The sequence below is a fragment of the Nycticebus coucang genome, chromosome 3 (assembly GCF_027406575.1).
Source record: "Nycticebus coucang isolate mNycCou1 chromosome 3, mNycCou1.pri, whole genome shotgun sequence".
Lineage (NCBI taxonomy): Eukaryota > Metazoa > Chordata > Mammalia > Primates > Lorisidae > Nycticebus > Nycticebus coucang.
The window spans coordinates 121,330,526-121,354,388 of NC_069782.1; the positions used below are offsets into that span (position 1 = coordinate 121,330,526).

At 38.1% G+C, this 23,863-nt stretch overlaps 1 protein-coding gene across 2 annotated transcripts in view; it reads left to right on the forward strand.

Moving 5' to 3' along the window:
* Positions 1 to 23,863, forward strand: part of BTAF1 (B-TFIID TATA-box binding protein associated factor 1) — a 111,237-nt gene that overhangs the window by 32,679 nt on the left and 54,695 nt on the right. For both annotated transcript variants that reach the window (XM_053584603.1, XM_053584604.1), the window contains exons 6-14: positions 1,715 to 1,851; positions 5,540 to 5,669; positions 6,228 to 6,296; positions 8,422 to 8,511; positions 9,595 to 9,690; positions 9,785 to 9,961; positions 12,730 to 12,870; positions 14,044 to 14,168; positions 16,918 to 17,038. In XM_053584603.1, the coding sequence (XP_053440578.1) occupies positions 1,715 to 1,851; positions 5,540 to 5,669; positions 6,228 to 6,296; positions 8,422 to 8,511; positions 9,595 to 9,690; positions 9,785 to 9,961; positions 12,730 to 12,870; positions 14,044 to 14,168; positions 16,918 to 17,038 (1,086 nt within the window). The remainder of the gene's footprint in view (positions 1 to 1,714; positions 1,852 to 5,539; positions 5,670 to 6,227; positions 6,297 to 8,421; positions 8,512 to 9,594; positions 9,691 to 9,784; positions 9,962 to 12,729; positions 12,871 to 14,043; positions 14,169 to 16,917; positions 17,039 to 23,863) is intronic.

Genomic DNA, 23,863 nt, shown 5'->3' on the forward strand with positions numbered 1-23,863 from the left:
CTTCACTAAAAAATGGGTCCATTTGTTTTTATAGTAATTGTACTCTAAACAGTTGGAATTTGCAAAGTACATTTTTTAGGGTTGGGGTGTGTGTGATGAATAACTTTTGCAGAAAAGGAAAAAAGGCAGAAATGGGGAAAACAGTATAAAATGGCAGAAATACAATGATAACTAGGAAGAAACAGAAGGAAATGGGGTAGAACAGGAAGTATAAGATGTAAGTAAAAAATAAGGAAATAAAATAAAAAATGCAGTAATGTGATCACAAAATGGGCCATGGACTTTTTTTTTTTTTTTTTAATGAGACAGAGTCTCATTATATCACCTTCAGTAGAGTGCTGTTACATCACAGCTCACAGCAACCTCTAACTCGTGGGCTTAAGTGACTCTCTTGCCTCAGCCTCCTGAGTAGTTGGGACTGCAGGAGCCCACCAGAATGCCTGGCTATTGTTTTTGGTTGCAGTTTGGCCGGGGCTGGGTTTGAACCCTCCACCCTCAGTATATGGGGCCAGTGCCCTACCCATTAAGCCACAGGCACCGCCCTGGCCATAGACTCTTTACAGCTGTATTGCCTTGTATATGCTAGTGGTTCCCGGACCAAGACTACAGGAGAACATCCATGATCTTTATAGTGTCTGTTTATTCTGTTTGTTTTTAGAGTCTTGTCACTTGGTTAGTTAGAGTGCCATGGCCTCAGCCTACCTTATATAGCAACCTCAGACTCCTGGACTCAGGAGGCTGAGGCTTAGAACCTCCTGAGTAGAGGGGACTACAGATTCTTGCATAGTGCCCAGCTAGTTTTACTATTTAGTAGACTGAGTGTTGCTTTGCTCAGGCTGGTCTCAAATTCCTGTGCTTGAGGGATCCTCCTACTACGGCCTCCCAGAGTGCTAGGATTATAGGCATTAGCCACCACTTCTATCCTGTAGTGTCTCTTATGAATGGAAAAGAAAGCCAAATAGGGAGTAAATGGTTATAAGGAAAGGAGTGTATGGGCTAAGTTAACTATAGAATGCTGGACCAACTGCTCATGCCTGTAATTATTTTTATCTTTTCAGCAGATAATGATTATCAGTTTTGTTTTTTTGGATGTACTCTTATTACTTTTACATGGTATTATAGTTATTTGAAGTCTTGCCTTTTCAAAGCCTCTGTAGATTAGAATCATACATCTCTGCCATATCTGTGATATTAAAAAAAGTTAAGTAGGGGGGCTAGATGTGGTGGCGTATGCCTGTAATCCTAGCACTCTGGGATGCTGTGGGGGGAGGAACTCTTGAGCTTAGGGATTTACTCAGCCTGAGCAAGAGTAAGACCCCATCTCTACTAAAAGTAGAAAAATATTAACCAACACTGTGCAGGGTCTCTGTAGTGTCAGCTGCTTGGGAGGCTGAGACAAGAGGTTTGCTTAAACCTAGGAGTTCCAGGTTGTTGTGAACTAGGCTGACACTGGCACTCCAGACTCTGTCTCAAAAAAAAAGAAAAAAAGTTAAGCATGAATGTACCTGTTGAGAATTGGAAGAATAGAGAAGGAGGAGGAAAAGAATGAAGTGACATTGCAGCTATACAATAGAATAGCATAAGTGTGTCAAAAAAGAATGTGATCAATCTTTATATACTGGTGTTTATAGATTTACTTCTCTTCTGAGGTTAAGACTTTAGGTATTACTTTTAATGTAAAAAATTCAAACTCAGCATTCTTTTATTCTTTTAGACTCTTCAGGCAGCTGAATTGATTGACTCAGAATTTCGAGCAGGAATGAGCAATAGACAAAAGAACAAAGCTAAAAGAATGGCCAAGTTATTTGCAAAACAGAGATCCAGGGATGCAGTGGAAACTAATGAGAAGAGGTAGTAATCTTTTTCTCCTTATTCACTTAAAACCTTAGTTCTGTGTGGTTTAAATCTGTGTCTGCTTGATTTATAAAAACATTTTGCTGACATGTTTAGCTGGGGACTACTGTTTGGATTGTCTTGCTCAGTTGTCCGAGAGTGTTTATTGTTAGTAGGGACTAAGACTACTTCCTCCAGAAAGACCCCCATGTGCAGATTCTTTTTCTTACTGATTGTTGGTTGTGAACAAGGGTTGAAGAGCTACAAATAGGAGAGCATTCTAGGCAGAGGGAATAGGAATAAGTATAAATGTCTTAATCATGGAATATGCAAGAATTAGAAAGAAGGGAGATACTGCTGGAATAAGTAGAAAGAAGAGTGGTAGAGAATGAAGTCAAAGAGGTGGTCTAAGGACCATAACTAACACACTGTATTAGTAAAGTGAGAAGTATTGTTATGGTATTACATTGCTTGTTCCCTAAACGGGAACTGTGCTAAATAGTGGGTTATAATCTATGTTTGTTTACTTAATCCTGTTATAGGAAAGAACTCTGTGCATTAAGTCGCTATCTTTGTTAATGAGTTAATAAAAATGATATCACTGCATGGCTTAGAGCAGCATTTCTCAAAGGTGGTTCAAAGCTAAACATGCAGATTCTTGGGTCCCATTTGGATCTATTAAATCAGAATCTTTTTTTTTTTTTTCTGTGATGGAGTCTCACTATGTCACCCTCTAGAGTACCGAGGTGTCACAGCTCACAGCAACCTCAAACTCTTGGGCTCAAGTGATTGTCTTGCCTCAGCCTCCCAAGTGGCTGGGACTACAGGCACCAGCCACAATGCCCTGCTATTTTTGTTGTTCTCATTGATTAGCAGGCCCGGACGAGGTTCAAACCCACCAGCCCTGGTGCATGTGGCTGGTGCCCTAACCACTGAGCCACGGGTACCAAGCCTAAATCAGAATCTTCAGTGATGTTCAAGAAATATGTGAGAAATAGTGAATTAATAAAAAGTCTATAAAAAGTGGATTTTGTTATAGGTGACAGAAAATTTGTTCTTTCTACTCACATAAAGCTATAAATTATATAGTTTTTGTGGATAAATAATAAACATCTACTTCATAGAAATTTGAACTTAGGGTTAAGTTTTAAAGTATAAACTCGTTGTTGAGCTTGGTAACTACAGGTTTTTTTTTTTAACAGCTCAGTAGGATCATACAGTAACTTAATAAATGTTCCTGCTGGTTTTTATTCATATAAACCCTTTTATCCAAGGACTTAAAAATTGGGAATATTAGACCTTATTTTTCAGAATTCATAAATCATACATTCCACAAATATTTATTAAATATGTAAATATGTGTCAAGTACTGTTCTAGGTCTTGAGGATAAGAGTGAATGAAATAGATAAGAATTCCTATGTTTGGAACTTGCATTCTAGAGAGAAAGAAAGGTGAGAGGTATTAGTTTTCTCTAGTATACAAAAGGTTAAAAACAGGTTATTGGAACAAGAATTTAAAATTAATAAGATAAATAAGGAATAGGTTGTATATACATATATATAAAATACAGATCATGTTAACAATAAGAGTTAAGAGAGGAAAGAAGGTAAAACATGGAAGGAATGTGTGAAATGTGTGAAATTTTAAATAGGGTAGTCTGGGAGGGCATCATAGAGTTGATTTTTGAGTAAAGATTTTAAAAAAGGGAGAGTACTAGTTCCGTGAATATTTAAGCATAGATGTTCAAAGTAGAGTGAGTTACAAGGGCAAATGCCTAGAAGTGGAAGAAGCATGGTTAACAAGTTTAAGGATGTAAGGTGACCAACCAATATGGCTTAGAGAGGAATTGAGGGAAGAGTAAATAGGGGATGAAGTTAGAGAGGCTCAGATTTCTTTTAGCACCTTATAGAAAAAATGGTGAAATAAATCATGTTGTTAAGATGGAGAGGAGAGGGTGGCGCCCGTGGCTCAAAGGAATAGGGCTCTAACTCCAAACCCAGCCCCGGCTAAAACTGCAAAAAAAAGATGGAGAGGAGAGAAATTATTTATAGAAAATAGTGCTATACACTTTAAAATTGCAATTTTTCCTTTTCTTTTTTTTGAGACAGTCTCAAGCTGTCGCCCTGGGTAGAGTGCCATGGCGTCACTGCTTACAGCAACCTCAAACTCTTGGGCTTAGGCTATTCTCTCGCCTCAGCCTCCCAAGTAGCTGGGACTACAGGCACCTGCCACAAATGCCAGCTATTTTTAGTTATAGTTGTCATGGCTGTTTGGCAGGCCTGGGCTGGATTTGAACCCACCAGCTCCAGTGTATGTGGCTGGCACCTTAGTCGCTTGAGCTACAGGCGCTGAGCCAATTTTTCCATTTTTAAATATTAAATATAGGTAGTTTTGTCTTCTCCTTTGTAATTTTAAGCTAGCCTCAATATTTTTGATCTTTAACATTTCCTCCAATTTTCTCTGTCTTTTTTCTTTTTTGAGATAGAGCCTCAAGCTGTCACCCTGGGTAGAGTGTTGTGACATCACAGCTCACAGCAACCTCCAACTCCTGGGCTTAAGCGAGTCTCCTGCCTCCGCCTCCCAAGTAGCTGGGACTACAGGCACCCGCCACAATGCCCGGCTATTTTTTGGTTGCAGCCATCATTGTTGTTTGGCGGGCCCTGGACTGGATTCGAACAGGTGTATGCCAGCTCAGGTGTATGTGGCTGGCGCCTTAGGCGCTTGAGCCACAGGCACCGAGCCATTCTCTGTCTTTTTTCATTGGTTATTTTCTTATCTCTCTCTCTCTCTTTTTTTTTTTTTTTTTTTGCAGTTTTTGGCCAGGGCTGGGTTTGTTTTTTTTTTTTTTTGGTTGCAGCCATCATTGTTGTTTGGCGGGCCAGGGCTGGATTTGAACCTGCCAGCTCAGGTGTATGTGGCTGGTGCCTTAGCTGCTTGAGCCACAGGCGCCGCCCCAGGGCTGGGTTTGAACCCGCCACTTCTGGCATATGGGGCTGGTGCCCTACTCCTTTGAGCCACAGGCACTGCCCGCTATATTTTTTAAGAACTAGTAAGGTCATATTTTATTACTCAGATACTAGTTTTCTCTAGTATACAAAAGGCTAAAAACAGGTTATTGGACCAAGAGTTTAAAATTAAAAAGGAGAGAAACTGATTAATAGATAGAAAGGAGCAATTAAGTTAAACTTGAGATCCAATTTGAAAGGAAGAATTCATGAACCGATAGAATAGTTAGGGTATATTTTGCTCAAACTTTTTTTTTTTTTTTTGTAGAGACAGAGTCTCACTTTATGGCCCTCGGTAGAGTGCCATGGCCTCACACAGCTTACAGCAACCTCCAACTCCTGGGCTTAAGGCGATTCTCTTGCCTGAGCCTCCCGAGTAGCTGGGACTACAGGCACCCGCCACAACGCCCGGCTATTTTTTGGTTGCAGTGTGGCCGGGGCCGGGTTTGAACCCGCCACCCTGGGTATATGGGGCCGGCTCCTTACCGACTGAGCCACAGGCGCCGCCCTCAAAAACTTTTTTAAGTAATTAATCTTACTTGATACCTGAGATTCAAAGTAAACCGTATAAGCAGAATATAGTAAAACATTTGGTCAGATGATAGATTCTCTTATATTCATTGTGATTCATGTTATCTTTAGTCATTGTGGTTCACATGATCCTTTATTCATTTTTTAAATGGTGACTTTTATTTTTTAGCAATGACAGCACTGATGGGGAGCCAGAAGAAAAGAGACGGAAAATAGCAAATGTTGTTATTAATCAGTCTGCAAATGATTCCAAAGTCTTGATTGATAATATTCCAGACAGTTCCTCCTTAACTGAAGAGGTACTATTGAAATACCCTTAGTGTCTATTAAAAAAAAATTTTTTTTTTTTTTTTTTTTTGAGACAGAGTCTTACTATATCTCCCTTGGTAGAATGCCATGTTGTCAAACCTCAAAGTCTTCAGCTTAAGTGATTCTCTTGCCTCAGCCTCCTAAGTAGCTGGGACCACAGATGCCTGCCACAACACCCGGCTATTTGTTTTTTTTTTTTTTTTGATTGTAGTTGTCATTGTTGTTTGGCAGGCCTCGGCTAGGTTTGAACCTGCCAGCTCTGGTGTATGTGGCTGGTACCCTAGTCAGTGAGCTACAGGCACTGAGCCATAAAATTGTTTATACAATATTTTCTAACTAATGTGTCAATAGACAGTATTGAATAATCAGATGATTGAGATACATTTTATTAGTAAAAATTATTTATTTACTTCATTAGAAAAACTATTAAATTTTTAAAATACTGATTATTACTAGACTTATAAGTAATACTTACACTTTATTGAATTACTTAAATTGTTAATACAAAATAGACCTTTTTAACTAGTAGTATTTTTTTTTTTATTCAGACAAATGAATGGCCTTTGGAAAGTTTTTGTGAAGAACTTTGCAATGACCTTTTTAATCCCTCCTGGGAGGTAAGATTTTTTTATACAATTTCTCTCAGCCCTGTTTTTTGTCCTAATGAAGGGAACAGTGTTAAGAACTGTGTACTTTGTTGGGGGTCCCTATTCTTCCTCTAGGTTCCTCTCATGATTCAGGGCACATCATATCACTGACCTAAGTAGAAAACTTTGGACTGGTTTTCACCATTCATATTCTGTAGTGAATTGTTTATTTCTGTTCATTCTTTTAGCTATAATATAAAGGCTTATAAATCTTTTCTCAGATAGTAAAAATTGCTTCCTTTCCTTTGGAAGTGAATAATTTTGGATTGATCAATCACTATAGTTTTCCAAACCAGCTTTTTAGACTCAGAAATCTTTAGAGAAAATCTTCAATGGATTCTGAAATGTGTAAGAGATGGAAGACTAAAGCTCCTCTGGTTGAAGTTGAGGGCCAGTAATCCTAGCACTCTGGAGGCAAAGGTGAGTGGCTTGCCTGAGTTCATGGGTTTGAGACCAGCCTCAGCAAGAGCAAAACCATGTCTCTAAAAATAACTGGGCATTGGGTTGGGTGCCTATAGTCCTAGCTACTTGGGAAGCTGAGGCAAGAGAATCACTTCAGCCCAAAAGTTTGAGGTTGCTGTGAGTTGTGATGCCATGGCACTCTACCAAGGGTGACAAAATGAGACTCTGTCTCAAAAAAATAAATAAAGAGAAGTAGTACATCAAGGAACAGAAAGGCTGCTAAAAGGCATTCTATCTAAAGCTGCGGGTCGCGACACCTTTGTAACAATGAAAATACATCCTGGCATTAGGAAGGTTGAGACCCACTGATAGAGCAGTGTTTTCCAAATTACCCAAAGGAAAACTGAAGGGGGACAGAATGGTTTGAGACTACTGGCCCTTAACTTCAACCAGAGGAGCTTCAGTCTACCATCTCTTACACAAAGAAACCAGTCCAAAGTTTTCTACTTAGGTCGGTGATATGATGTACCCTGAGTGAAACTTAAGTGCTAAGTGTTGAAAGAAGGCAATTCAAATAAAATGTCTCATAACTAATGCTTCCCTGTGGCTGTGGCATAAATAACCTTTCTTAGAGAAGATGAGAATACTTTCTACAGTGACATCTGGAAGGGAAAAAACAAGTCATTGACACTGTACCCAGTTTATTCAAGACCCAATTTGAGTTAAGACTTCAATAACTTTAAAGAGAAGTATATCAGCCGCTGGGTCCAGCCTTATGTACGTCTTAGCCACTTAACCACTGGTAGCTTTGGAGCTTAGTTTTTTGTTTTTCTTTTCTTTTTCTTTTCCCTCTTTTTTGGATACGGGTCTCATTCTCTGTGAGCTAGAATGCAGTGGCATCATCATTGTTCACTGCACCTTTAAACTCCTGGCTCAAGTGATTCTCCTGTCGCAGCCTCCCAAGTAGCTGGGACTTAGAGACGTGTGCCACCCCACACCTGGCTATTGTAAAAATATTTTGTAGAGACGAGACTCTCAATATTGCCTGGGCTGGTCTCAAACTCCTGGCTTTAAGCAATCCTTCCTTTGGCTTCCTAAGTGCTAGGATTACAGGTGCGAAACCCCACACCTGGCCTGTTTTTTCTTCGGAGAGACACAGGGTTTTGCCATGTCAACATACTCGGAGCACAGTGGTATATATAGGTACAATTGTAGCACACTGCAGACTTAAACTCTTGGCTCAAGTGATCCTCAGCCTCCTGAGTAGCTGGGATCAAAGGTATATGCCACCGTGCTGGGCTGGAGCTTAGTTTTTATGCATATATTTCTAAAAATCTGTTGTAGCTATAAAGAACAGCATATGATACTTTTCTTTCCTCTCCTGCTGTCAATAGTGAATGCAGCTAGAGAGGAGGGGAGTGACATCCATGTAGATTTATAGCAAAAAGATTTTAGAATAGCTATATTCTTGCTTGATTTAAAAAAAATTCAGTGTAATAAAGTTAATGTTAGAATGAAAATACTGTATTTCTTTCTTCTCGGATAGTTAAGAAAAACACATTCTTGTAAAGTACCACTTAGTTTATTCTACTTTATTAAAAATTTAGTATCCTTTTTTCATATTGAAGAAAAGTTAAACTGGATTTTTTAAAACCTGTCTTAACCCTGACATTTATTTCTTGGTTCTTTTTAGGTTCGACATGGTGCAGGCACTGGACTTAGGGAAATTCTTAAAGCTCATGGAAAAAGCGGTGGTAAAATAGGAGACAGCACTTTAGAAGAGGTAAGTGTGTGGTTAGGCGTGGTAGCACATGCCTATAATCCCAGCGCCTTGGGCAAGTGAGAGGATTGCTTAAGGACAGGTGTTCAGGACCATCCCAGGCAACATAGTAGTAAGACCCTGTCTTTCTACAAAAAAGTTAAAAAAGAGAAAAAAATATTAGCCGGGTGTAGTGGCACATACTTGTAATCCTAGCTATTTGGGAGGCTAGGAAGGAGACTTGCTTGATCCCAGGAGTTGCAGGTGGCAGTGAGCTTTGAAACTTGCCCTTGCACTCCAGCCTGGGTGATAGAGTGAGATCAAAAAAAAAAAAGAAGAAGAAATGTGGAAAGGAAAATATGAGGAAAAAATAAGAATGATATAAGTCTGTTTTATAGACAGGAAAAGTGAGTTCACTGGATAGACATATTCATGTTCAGAAAAATTGAGAGGAAAAACACATAGAAGGAAAAGTATTTGAGCAGGAAATAATGAATTAGAAAGTAGAGTAAAATGAATCAGAGGCAACTTGCGAGGTCATTGAGCAACATTATCAATGTAGCATGGAGATACGGGTAATAGGATAGATGGTACATATGTGACAGGTACACTTGATATAGAGCAATTAAATAAATTAGTTTCTTTTCTTGAGATGGGGGTCTTGCTCTGTCGCCCAGGCAGGAATGCAGTGGCCCTGTTACACCTTACTGTAGCTTAACTCCTGGGCTCAAGCAGTCCACCTACCTCAGCGTCTCATAGCTGGGATTATAGGTGCATCCTACCATGCCCAGCTAATTTTTTCTTTCTTTCTTTCTTTCTTTTTTTTTGAGACTTGGTCTTACTATGTTACCCAGGCTGGCCTCAAAAGTCCTGGCCTCAAGCAGTCCTACCACTTTAGCCTCCTGAGCTACTGTTTCCAATTTCTCTTGGCGTATGAGTGACATGATAGAATCCATGAATTTTAAGAATTCTGATAGTAGTAGATCTGAATTGAATTAATGATCAAAGGGATATGGGTAATATTTTATTTATTATTTTGGACCTAAGGTTTCCCCCAGTCCCCAGTAAAAAGTGTCTTGTCTGTTTTTAAACATTGTATTTCAACAGATGATTCAGCAGCATCAAGAGTGGTTGGAAGATTTGGTTATTAGACTCCTTTGTGTTTTTGCCTTAGACAGATTTGGAGACTTTGTTTCTGATGAAGTAAGTATCACCTCAGGAAGACTTTGCCTAATCTTATTTCAAATTCTGCAAAATAAATATTCACAAATGAGTTTTCTTCTTTTCTCCTCTGTAGGTTGTGGCACCAGTTCGTGAAACTTGTGCTCAAACATTAGGTGTGGTTTTAAAACACATGAATGAAACAGGAGTTCATAAGACTGTGGATGTGCTGCTAAAATTACTTACACAAGAACAATGGGAAGTTAGACATGGTGGTCTGCTGGGAATAAAATATGCTTTGGCAGTCCGTCAGGTAAAATACTTTAGGTTTTAAAGCATTTATAGGAAGGTTTTTTCCCTTTCAGTTAATTTTCATAAACTGAGCTGATTATCCAAAAGGGACCTACCCCATTTCCTCGAAAATAAGACAGTGTCTTATTTTCAGGTGTGTTCCCTAAGACGCGCTAGGTCTTATTTTCAGGGGACGTCTTATCTTTCCTGTAAGTAGGTCTTATTTTAGGAGGATGTCTTATTTTCGGGAAAACAGGGTAGATCCTTTCATTGATTATTCAAAATAGAGAATCCAGTGCTTCAAGATTTGTCTTCTTGATACAGTGTTACAGAGATAGGTGGCACTAATAAGAATTTAAGTATAAATCAAAAGGTGGTCACATCATCTATTCTTCAAGGTCAAGGATTTTTTTCTCTTTAAAACCTACATTTCTGAAGTTAATTCCATGCTTTTTGTGTTTTGATTTAACTGTTTTTACTCATTTAAATATTGCATGCATGGACTGAGGGCTCTAAGTCATGGTGCTAAGTTATGTAGTGTACATACAGCAGAAGTAGACATGAAAGCTACCTTAGGAAACTTGTAGTAAGTGTCAAAGGAAGGAACTTACATGGTCATTTACTTTGCACATTAGCTGTCAATGTTTTCTTCTTTTATCCTTCATAACACGGCTTATAAAAAGAAAATGAAGATAGTCTTACCATTTTCACATAGGGAAATATATTCTGAAAACTTAGGTGCTATGCTCAAGGTCACAAAACTAGTTAGAGTTAGTACCAGAGCTAGAAACTAGATGACATGTCAGTCCAGTGTTTACTGTAATGTCATACTTCATCTAGGATAAAAATACCTACATACACACGTTGTCTTCTACTTAGAAGCCTTTATGTTTTCTCTTTTTTGAGACTGAGTCTCACTATGTCACCCTTGGTAGAGTGCTGTGGCATCACAGCTCACAGCAACTTCAAACTCCTGGGCTTAAGCAATTGTCCTGCCTCAGCCTCCTGAGTAGCTGGAGTACAGGCACCCACCACAACGCCCTGCCATTTTTTGGTTGCAGTTGTCGTTGTTTAGCGGACCCCAAGCCAGGCTTGAACCCACCACCTTTGGTGTATGTGGCTGGCACCCTACTCACTGAGCTGGGTGCCAAGCCCATTTATGTTCTCTTAATAGGCTATTGAAAACTCTGATATGTTGCTTCTCATGTTCTCACTAGGAATTTGGTTCCTATGGACGACAAAAATGTATTTGATTTATAATATGTCTGAAGTCTTTTATTAAACTGAGAGTATTGGGCGGCGCCTGTGGCTCAGTGAGTAGGGCGCCAGCCCCATATGCCGAGGGTGGTGGGTTCAAACCCAGCCCCGGCCAAACTGCAACAAAAAAATAGCCGGGCGTTGTGGCGGGCGCCTGTAGTCCCAGCTGCTCGGGAGGCTGAGGCAAGAGAATCGCGTAAGCCCAAGAGTTAGAGGTTGCTGTGAGCTGTGTGACGCCACGGCACTCTACCCGAGGGCGGTACAGTGAGACTCTGTCTCTACAAAAAAAATACAAAACTGAGAGTATTATATAATCTGTGTATGTGTATAGATATATCATAATTTTTGTGGGAAAACTGATTCAGAATTCCAGTGGAATGCCAGTAAAACATCTCCTTTTCCCTTTCCCCTCTCTGTGTGTTCCCCAACACAGATCTGGTAACAAAGTTAGGGACTTCCACAAACAGTTGCCTTGACTCTGAGGGTAATGGTGTCAGCAGAGTCTGAGTATTGGGGGGAAAGAAGAGTTATGAAAGGGGACATTATGAATGAGGAACTAGAGAGAGAGCAAAACTAAGCCTTTTCTGGGCGGCGCCTGTGGCTCAAAGGAGTAGGGAGCCAGCCCCATATGCCGGAGGTGGCGGGTTCAAACCTAACTCCGGCCAAAAACTGCAAAAAAAAAAAAAAAACTAAGCCTTTTCTTACAGTTTAATTTCCATAATGCTTTCCAGACTGGGCTCTGGACAAACATTCTCAGAGTTTGCCTTATTTTACTATCCATTATGCATTGTGACTACTTAATGCTTTATCTCCTAATGCTTTTTTTTGTGGGAGGGAGGGGGGTAAGATACAGTCTCACTTTGTTGCCCTGGGTAGAGTGCCATGGTGTCATAGCTCACAGCAACCTCAATCTCTTGGGCTCAAGTGATCCTCCAGAGTAGCTGGCACCCACCACAACACCCAGCTATATTTAGAGACGGGTCTTCCTCTTGCCCAGACTGGTCTTGAACTTGGGAGCTCAAGCAATCTACCTACCTTGGCCTCCCAGAGTGCTAGGATTATAGGTATGAGCCACTGTGCCCTGCTGTTGTGATTCTTTTTTAATAAATACAGTGGTAATGATGTTTTGGTCAACAATGGACCACATAAATGATGGTGTTCTTATAAAATTATAATATAGTATTTTTACCGTACCTTTTCTAGGTTTAGTTACGTTTAGTATACAAATACTTACCATTGTGTTACAGTTGCTTACAGAATTCAGTAAAGTAACAAGCTTTATGGATTCATAGCCTAGGAGTAGGTTATTGCTAAACCGTTGCTGTATTGGTATTCCTATGTAATCTAGCTTTGTGTAAGTACGATGACAAAATCACCTAATGATACATTTCTCAAAATGTATGCCCATCATTGTATATGTATGACTGTAAATAATGGAATTTGTGCTATCATATGGCAAATTTAATTTAAAAATATTTAAGCACAATAATTGTACTATAGAAAATTAATATATTTTCATGTACTGTTTTACAGGATGTAATTAACACTTTATTGCCTAAAGTTTTAACTAGAATAATTGAGGGACTCCAGGATCTCGACGATGATGTCAGAGCTGTTGCTGCAGCATCATTAGTGCCTGTAGTAGAAAGCCTTGTGTATCTTCAGACACAAGAGGCAAGTTAAATATTTTTGCATTTTCTTCCTATAGAGCTTGTATGTGTTTTTTTTTTTGTTGTTGTTGGGGATTCATTGAGGGTACAATAAGACAGGTTACACTGATTGTATGTGTTAGGTAGAGCTTGTATATGTTTTAAATGTAGAATTTTTTGAAATACATCAAGCCTTTTCTCTTTCTCTTTCAGCTGTCTTTCAACAGACAGCCCTCTGATGCATGTAATTGTGATTACATATTATCTCTGGGAAGAGTGAATTGTGTTCATTTATCTACTTTTCCTTCATGTACATAATATATGGGGAATGTCCTTGAGAAGAAAGCAGCCATTTCTTTATTTTACTCCTTGTTTTTAGATATATGGGATTTTTGTTTATTTTAATTTTAGTTTTTGACTTTGGTTTTTTGATCAGATCTCCTTATTTTGGAGCAACTCTTAAGATCTAGCTAACTTTCCATTTATTATCAAAATCAGAACATAAAGTGGAAAGTACAGCAAGCAGTATATTTTTTTAGACAGAGTTTCATTTCAGGCTGTTGCCCTGCATAGAGTACTATGACATCATAGCTCACAGCAACCTCCAACTTGGGCTCAAGGGATCCTTTTGCCTCAGTTTTTGTATTTTTAGTAGACTCCGGCTTGCTTGTTTGCTCAGGCTGGTCTCGAACTCGTGAGCTCAAGCAATCCACCTGTCTCGGCCTCTCAGAGTGCTAGGATTACAGGCGTGAGCCAACATGCCCAGCCTCCCAGGCAGTATTTTTAGAACTCAGAAATTAAATTTGTCTTTTTAAGATGATTAGTACCATTTTAAATGGACTAAAATTGCCTTACATAGAGAGGCATATCTTGTGTCTCTAGTATTGTTTTCAAAGTTCAGTTTTTTACATAAATAGACTATTGGCTTCTTTATTTTCTGAATTTTTTTTTCCCATTATGAGCCTGGTTAGGAAGGGAAGCGCTAAAGTAGAATTGAATAGCAGTAAAAAAAGGGGTGCAAAGTTGTTAAAGGCAAATAATATCTATCCCTTAACTTTGATTAAAACTGGAACTGTCCAAGGTCATTGGAATTACATGTATTGTTGAATCAGTAGTGACCCTTGGGATGCAATTAGGCAGGGCTTGTGAATATTTTGTATAAAATTGGTAACTGTTTTCTTGAAAACTGATCTTATAGGTACCCTTCATTATAAATACGTTGTGGGATGCTCTTCTGGAACTAGATGATCTAACAGCTTCAACAAATAGTATTATGACTCTTCTTTCATCCTTGTTAACTTATCCTCAGGTTCAGCAATGCAGGTAAATATTTCTAATTAGTGGAATAGAGTAAAAAGCATACATTTCCAGATAATTAAGCCTAAATATACAATGTTTTAGCACCTTTAAGAATATTGTAAGTTGGGATTGCCAAAGACTGTTTTCAAGAGGCCTTTTCTTTTTCATCTTCTGTAGCCACTAGCGCATGTGGGGTAGGAGCTTATAAGCAGCATTTTCCTTATCCTTTGGTTGCTTCAGTTATATAATTCATTATCCTATTCATCATATAATAGTTTACTTTAGAAATAGAGTCATTGTATATTATCTCCAGCTCTAGCCCCAGAATGTAGAATTTTAGCCTTGTTTTATAACATTCAGTTAATAGGATTATCATTGAATATCAGCTTTATATTTTCTAAAATTTGCCCCCTTTGGACTTTTTCTTTGTAATGTTCATTTCTTCAACTCTTGTTCTTGATTTTACTAATTCATCAGAAAGGGAACATGTAATAATGTAGCATAATGCTAAAAAGCAGAGATCAGTTGAAGCCAAAAACATACACCAAAAATTTTGTCACTGGTTTTCCTATCCTGGTATTTGTAGTGAAGTTCAGCTAATTAATGTATTCACTGTCTTTTAGACCAGCAGTTCTCAACCTGTGGATCGCAACCCCTTTGTGCCATTTGTAACAGTGCAGCAGGTTGAGAACCACTGTTTTAGGCAGACTTTTGAATATTTTTATATTCTTAGAGAAGACAAAATTATGTAATTTTCAAAAATTCACAGGTGAGAAAATATTCTTATCTAGTGAGAACAGCGAGTGTTCATATGATTATGATTATAAATGATTTCTGGCTCTGTTGACTGAGGTATTTCCAGTGAAAACCATAGATACATGAAAAGCGAATAGAGATTGTTTTAAATAATACTGACCTACACTACACAGGTAGTGCTTTAATGATAATTTTAGGTTAGTAGACAGCCCATAAGTAGGCACAGCATACCAAATAAGTGCACATAAAAGCAAAATGGAAGTGGTAGAGCATATATGGGGTTTCCAAATTTCTGATGTTCTACGACTAGTGAAAGCTGTACAAATTAAATGAATTATTCTACGTGAAAGCCTTCTGTAAGCTGCAGAAGGTAGGGGTTTATAATTACCCTAAATCAGGGGTTGCACACTTTTTCTTTGAAGTCTCTAATAGTATTATTGCTTTGTGAACCAGATAGTCTGTCAAAACTACTCTGTCACTGTAGTGTGAAAACAGCTATAGATAATATGTAAAGTAATGAATGTGCATGTGTTCCAGTAGAACTTTTTTAAAAAAATGGGTGGAGTAGATTTGGCCTATTGGCTTTAGATGTTATCAGAAAAAGTAGATACAAGAAAATGGCTGGGTGTGGTGGCTCACACCTGTAATCCTAGCACTCTAGGAGGCTGAAGTGGGTGGATTGCTTAAACTCGAGAGTTCCTAGACCAGCCTGAGCAAAAGCGAGACTTTGTCTCTAAAAATTAGGCGGGGTGTGGCAGGTGTCTGTAGTTCCAGCTATGTGGGAAGCTAAGTTAAGAGGATCACTTGAGCCTATTAGTTTGAGATTGCTGTGAGGTATGACGCCATAGCACTCTACCAAGGATGACAAAGTGAGATTCTGTCTGGGGGAGAAAAAAAAAGATAGAAGAAAATGAAAGAGCATAGTTGAAAATTCTGTTACTTCAACATAAAATAATGTAGATTTCCATCTTTTTTTTTTGTTTCAAAATTGCCTTATTAGAAAACTTGCTTTATATGTTGTGATATTTAGTAAATACTTTCCAGCTCATGTAAGAAGTGCAGCATGTCATTTGGAGCATGAACAATTACACTATTAACAAGACCTTGTTACAGTGCTTTTATTTTGAGTCTCTCTCTCTCTTTGTGTGTGCATGTGTTTAAATCAGAATTTTATAAGTGAATTTAGTAAATGTGCATGTAAGTGTAAGAAGTAATGTTCATATAAACCTGCAAGTAGGTAAAATAGTGTTACTACTTGGGCCTCCATAAAAGACAAATAAATAGTTACATTGGCATATTCTTTTTTTTCATGACTTTTTCTACAGAGGCATATATTTCAAGTGCTACTTACCAATCATTTTCTAATTCCAGGTAACTTTTATAAATGACTCATGATGATGACAGCAATCCTGTTGTCTAAGTTAGCCTAGACTTGGCTTTGCTTGCTTCCCCATTTGAAATCCATAATCTATGAGAAGGAAGAAATTTGAGTTTTCCTAATTTAGTAGTACTAAATGAGGATAGTAAATTTCAAAGCTACTATCATACCACCTCTTGCTGATGATCCCAAAAGGGGATGGAAGTTATGTGCATCTGCCCTTTGGATTAAGCCATGGGAAAGGACTAAGGATTAGCAATTTTGATTGTATAGGCTTACTGCCAGCTAAGATACATGTCCCATTTTCCTGAGTAAGAATAATTAAAAGGGGAGTTACTTTGGAAAGTTCTAACTTGATATGGGTAATACATGGCATTAATGCCATAGAAGAACCTAAACTTTAGTACTTCTACCCTTCTTTTGACTACATTTGCTTGGTTCTTTTGGTCCTCTACTAATAGTTTTGAGTGACAGTTAAGTAAATATTCATATGAAAATTGTATAATCTTTTTAGAATTTATTCATCAAAAAGTCACTTTTGTCAGCATCACTAGGTCCACATGAGAATGATATTTAGATAATGTATGTACAGAGTTTCAACCAAGAATAAGTAAGACTAATTTGTATCTTCTTTATTAGTATTCAACAGTCACTCACAGTTTTAGTTCCACGGGTCTGGCCTTTTTTGCATCATACTATATCATCAGTTCGAAGAGCAGCATTGGAAACTCTGTTTACGTTATTATCAACACAGGACCAGGTAAGAACTAACGGCTGTACAGCAATCTTGAAACTTACATAAATTAATTCTATAAAACAAACCCAGCCATTAGCTTCCTCTTGCTACATATTCAAAGATCAGGAGAATTCTGGGCCTAGTACAAGTATTATGGTAACCATGTAAACACATACGATCTCCATGAGGGCAGAAATACTTTAAATATTTTGTTCTCAGTTGTATTCTTGGAATAGTGCTTAACACGTAGGAGGTGCTCAGTAAATATTTATCAAATTAGTGATTGATTGATCAGTCCCTTCCTATTGGAGACCTGTTAATCAGTGTTTGCTTGCTCTTTTTTCTGGATGATTGTCAGAACCCATCCCAGGTTAGAAAGGCTACATTTGAAGCTCTGAATGGTAGTTCTAAAAGACTGACCATGGAATTCCCAGGCTCTTGGTTCTTCTTTAAGAATTATTCAATCTTAAGAGCATACTATTTCCAAGGAAAGTGTACTTGAGGAGTTACACATTGTAATAGCTATAGAGATCATTTAGGTAATATCAGTGTGTGAATGGAGCCTATAGTGAGCTTAGGCGTGTCCTGTGTCCTTGCCCTATTCATTGGAAAAAGCATCACAGTCCTATTTTTTAAATAACCTTAGAGGCCGAACAAAAATACTTAAAGTTTAGGAAAATATCAGTAAGAACTCCATTTTTCTGGCATGCTTTTATACATAGGTACTACAGTTTGGGCCATTTTTAAAAAACTGGTTAATATTTTAAAACAGTAGATCGCTGCATGAATAAATGCCTCTTTTATGTTTACTAACTGTGTCTTAACCATGTGAATTAGGAATATTCCATGTAGACTTGCTTTAATCTGAAGCATGGTATTAAATGGTATTGTAACTTTTGTGAATAAAAATCCGTGAATTTTGTTCTGCATTATCCCTTTGGTTTTGTCTAATCAGAATCTTCTCTGAGGAACAACCGTCAGGTCTGTTTTATAATTCTCAGTTAATGAGGCATGGGTCGTTAATTTTCATTTCATCATTTTCGTTTCTTTGCTTTAATTTTGTGATTTTCACCTAAGCGTTTTTGATGTTCTTAAATTCATTTTATGTAGACCCTTTGAAGTATCGAAGAGCAGTTTTAGGTTTACAGAAAAATTGAGAGAAAAGTACAGTTCTTATCCTTTTATATTCCTCCCACTACACATAAAGTTTCCCTTACTGTTAACTCCTCGCATTAGTGCGGCACATTTGTTATAATTGATGAGCCAATTTATTTTTAACTAAAGTCCATATTTCATGTAAGGGTTCACCCTTTGTGTTGTAGAATCTATCGCTTTTGACAGATGGACAGTAATGGTGTATACCCACCATTTATCATACAGAGTAGTTTCAACTACTTTAAAAATGCCCTATGCTCTTTTCCCTCTCTTTGAACCCTTGGCAACCACTGATCTTTTTACTGTCTCCCTAGTTTTACCTTTTCCAGAATGTCATATAGTTGGGATCATAGTATGTATCCTTTTCAGATTGGCTTCTTTCACTTAGTAATATGAAATTAAGGTTTTGTCATGTCTTTTCTTGGCTTGATAGCACATTTCTTTTTATCACTGAAGAATATTCCATGGTACAGATAGACCACAGTTCATTTATTTATTTTATTTTATTTATTTATTTATTTGCAGTTTTTGGCTGAGGCCGGGTTTGAACCCACCACCTCCGATATATGGGGCTGGCGCCCTACTCCTTGAGCACAGGCACCACCCAGACCACAGTTCATTTATCTATTTACGTATTGAAGGATATCTTGGGTGCTTCCAGTTTTTGGCAGTTTAAGAAAAGTTGATATAAACATTCATGCACAGGTTTTTGTGTGGGCATAAATTGTCTTCTCACTTGGGTAAATATCAAGGAGCACAATTACTGGGTCATGTGGTAAGAGTATAGTGAATTTTATAAGAAACTAATAAAGTGTCTTCCCAAGTGGCTGTTCAGTTTACATTTTCTCTAGCAATGAGTGAAAGTTCCTGTTGCTCCTAGCCTGCATTTGTTATCAATGTTTTGGATTTTAGCCCTTCTAATAGGTGTGTTCTGCAGTAGCTAGAACTATAGGTGCCTGCCACAATGCCTGGCTAGTTTTTCTATTTTTAGTACAGACACTTTCTCAGTCTGTTCTCGAATTCTGGAGCTCAAGGGATACATCTACCTTGGCCTCCTAGAGTGCTAGGATTACAGGTGTGAGTCACAATTGGCTCTGCCAGCTGTTTTTAACTTACTTTTGTTGCTTTTTATTACTTTGTATTTTACATTATTAGAAAATAATCAATATAGGGCAGCGTCTGTGGCTCAGTCGGTAAGGTGCTGGCCCCATATACTGAGGGTGACGGGTTCAAACCCGGCCCCGGCCAAACTGCAACCAAAAAATAGCCGAGCGTTGTGGCGGGCGCCTGTAGTCCCAGCTACTCGGGAGGCTGAGGCAGGAGAATCGCCTAAGCCCAGGAGTTGGAGGTTGCTGTGAGCTGTGTGAGGCCACGGCACTCTACCGAGGGCGGTATAGTGAGACTCTGTCTCTACCAAAAAAAAAAAAAAATAATAATCAATATAAACTAATTTTCTGAATAATTCAAACATACTTTTTGCCACCATAAAGTTAAATTATCAAAATCATTGACACTAGATCATCATTGTAATGCAGATTATTTGTTGGTCGTTAATTTTTATTCTATGCTTATTATAGTATACTGTGGGAATATTTAGATGTGGAAGAGTCACTGCTCTCAGTAATTGAATTGTTCTTTTTCAATTGCCTTTTCCTAGTGTTTTCTTCGTAGCTATCAATTGTGACCTCTCACTTTACCTCTCATCTTACAGTGTAGTACCTTCTCCCATCTTCTATAATTTTTAGTTTAGGTAAGATCTCAAGATTGTTATAAATTGACTTCCAATTTTTTAGCCCCTACATGATTATTAATATTGACTATTAAAATTTTATGGTTATAAAAACATTTCTGTGTTCTTTAATGTTGATTTTCATGCCCGGGGGCTGGGGTTTTGTTTTTTTTTTTTTTGTCTTTGCCCACTTGTAAATGAAGGGATTGGCATTAGCATATACAATTTCTCATTGTTTGTATCTAGGGTTTGTCTTCAGACTATCTCTTTACTGAAAGTAATGCTGTCAGTGAAACCTAACATTGATGTTAAGGATCATTGTATGCTTTGTTCACTGCTGTGATGTTAAATATCCTCACCACTGAAGACTGCCTATGGCACTAATCACCTATCCTCAGTATGTTCAACTTTTGTGCTCCCTATATAGCCTTTGTTATTTTTGGTCAATGTTTTCATTCTGTTTTTTAAAATCGTGGTATAAAAAGCCAGCCCTTTAAGAAAGCTTTTCTGATTACTACCACCTGTTTTCTTCTTTTCTTTTGAGTTTTGGGAAATTTTTTAAATAGAGAAAAGAGCAGGAAATTATTTTTTAAAAAATTGATGTTTTTATCAGTAATTGGCATTTTTAATAATTTTGTCTTATTTGCTTCAAAATTTTTTAATTAAAAAAATTACAATCCTGTCTTCTAATTTGTCCATTTTCTTCTTTTTGTATGTGTTTTTTTTTTTTGTTTGTTTGTTTGTTTGTTTTTTTTTAAGACAGAGTCTCAATTTTTTGCCCCAGGTAGACTACCAAGGTTCAGACTCTTGGTCTCAAGTGATTCTCTTGCCTCAGCCTCCTGAGTAGCTGGGAGTACAGGTGTCCACAACACCCGGCTGTTTTTAGGGATGGTGTCTTGCTCTTGCTCAGGCTGGTCTCGAACTCCTCAGCTCCAAGCAATGCACCTGCCTCAGCCTTCCCAAGTGCTAGGATTACAGGCATGAGCCATCACTCCTGGCTTCCTTTTGCATGTTTATAAAAATTATTATCTTACTTTCTTAAGTAGTTTGCTCCTTTAGTTTGGAATCTTAATTTCTACATTGTCATACTATTTCTAAAAAGAGAGTTTGAGTTCAATTTCAGCATGATTTGGGGCACCATAGCCTCAGTTACCCACAAACTGGGTAGTAATTTGTCATTGCCTACTATAGTAGAATTAAATTCTTGCCTTTCTTGGTCTTCTAGTATCTGGCTTTCATCACCATTACCCCCTACTATTTCCTAAAGTATACGCTGAAGTCAAGAAAATTTCCCAAGTCCACCTTTATATCCCAACTGTAATTATTTCATTTATCAGAGTATCTTTGAACATGCCTTACCCGGCTCTCCTGCCTCCAACCCCTCCTGCACTTGCCTTCCTAACTTTAGTTCCCTTTCTTCCGCTGTGTATCTTTCTTTCTCTGGTGTGTATAATACACTAGGCCGCTGTGGTACTCAGACTGTAGTTCTACAAGGCATTCCCTTAAATTTCTGCTCATTTGACTCATTTTATTTGTTAGCAAGGGGGAAAAAAAAACAAAACAAAACATGGTTCTTGATATCACCAGATGACAAAGAAGGGAAAACAGTCAAGGAACTCTATGTCTTTAAAGAAATCCTCCCACATGGCCTACCAGAGACAAATGTTGAGAGCTGAGAGATGAGACTCCAGTATTGAAATGCTGGCTCATTTGCCACCAATTTTTGTTTTGATCTTGGCTTTTGGGAGCCCCAGAGAAGACAACAGGAAAAAATAAGTCCCATTTTAAATTCTTTTACACAAGTTATAAACATGTGCTGAAGACAAGATCTGTGGGCTTTGACTGTCAGGGCAAAGAAACTGGAAGACATTAAAATTTCTCCAAACTGATTTTCAGAAATATGTTCCTGGATTTGTATGTATTTTGTTGTCCCTGTTTACAGGTTCTGCTAAAGTTAAAAGTTCTAATTGCATAGGCACTTTAGAACCTAGCAAAAATTTGGTTTTTATTATGTTCATTAAATGGTAAATCAGCTCCTATTGATTTAAAACTTAGGACTGAGTTCTTCAAAAAGGATATAAATTTTTTTCTGGGTTTTTAGATTGGACCAATTTTGAATTTCATTCTGAGTTGCCTTCTACATTTTATTGGTTTTCCTCTCAGCCCTACCAAATGCATCTTTCCAGATTATGGTTGATTTTTTTTTTTTTATGGATGTTAGCAACCTCCATGATAAATATTGATCTTGTGTTCAACCATTTTAAACTAAAACCTTTCTGAAGATTAATTCCATTCAGCAAATATTTAAGTGCCTGCCATGTGCTTGAAATTTTCTAGTTAGTGTTACATAAAAGATAAGGTCTCTGCCTTCCCATGGAGCTTACCATAGGGAACTAAGCTAAGAGAAGATATAACTAAACAAGAATAGCACAATCAGATAAGTATCTGGTAGGGGAAGTGGAAGATGCTGTTAGATCCTAGCTATTAAGACGAGTGATGGACAGGGAAGGCATCCTATTGGAAGTAAAATTTAAGCTGAGACCTGAAGGATCTCAGATGAAGAATAGGTACAAGTCAGAGAAAGAACAGTATATATAAGTCTTGGGTGGGGTGGGCATCATGTAAAGAGGAAATGAAAGGAAGTTGGTCTCCTGGAAGGCAACATACTAGGTCAAACAATTAAGTTCTTAAACTTATCCTAGAAAAAGTACTATGTACCTCATTGCTGAATATCATCATTATGGTCACTTTAGAAGTACTCTGCCCTTGGGAACCTATGCACTGATGCCAGCACCTAGTTAACCCTTTAAAGCACTTTTTTAAGGCTGTGTGCTAACTTGTCAGACTTCATACAGACAACGGTGCTGATGGCCATTCCAGAAAAATATTTCTAAAATTGCTTTGAACTTAAGTTCTAGTGGTCCATGTTATAGTTAGTTTAAACCTGGTGAAGTAAACAGTTTGGAGTAGGAATTTTTCTGTACTTTAGTTTATGCTGTGCTAAACAACCACTAGAGTTTTCCAGACTTTGTTTAGGATTAGAGAGGAATTTTTGAGTAGTAAATTACTAATTATTGCATAATAGAAGTTTAGTGACTATTTTAAAAAATTAGGGGAGTAGGAAATCCTAAGGTAGATGGACTGAAAATACTGCTCTTCTTACTGAACTCTCCTTCCCCACAAATACCATTTTAAAGACCTACAAATTCAAAGCAACAGCATTAGGTTACCTGCCTAAATAGGGCTACTAGAAGATAGATGTAAAATTAATGGGCCAACTTTCAGATTTGCAAGAGACAGATGGACCCTATGTGGACTAAATCATGCCTTGTGATCTTTTAAAATAATGCCAGTAATAAGCATAATACTTTTGCAACTGTGTCTGTGAGGTGATGTTACTGCTCATTGTTTGCCAATTGTTTAGATGAACTGAATTTGGCCCACAGGTAGATGTTTTTCCAGACTTAATTTATATTTTTGTTTAAGAAGACTACATACCGTACTATTAGGGAATCTGCATTTTTCAAGTACTAATTCCTTTTTTTTTGTCTGGGGCTGGGTTTGAACCCACCACCTCCAGCATATGGGGCTTGTGCCTTACTTCTTTGAGCCACAGGTGCCACCCACAAGTACTAATTCCTATGGTGATGTTGACTCATTCTGGGATGGGTTTTTTGTTTATTTTCTCTTTGTAGATTTCATTTATTTAAAAACTTTTAAAAGTGGCTTGGCACCTGGGGCTCAAGCAGCTAAGGTGCCAGCCACATACACCTGAGCTGGCGGGTTCGAATCCAACCCGGGGCCCGCCAAACAACAATGATGGCTACAACCAAAAAATAGCCAGGCATTTAGTGGGCGCTTGTAGTCCCAGCTACTTGGGAGGTAGAGACAGGAGAATTGCCTCGAGCCTAGGAGTTGGAGGTTGCTGTGAGCTGTGATGCTACAACACTCTACCCAGGGTGACA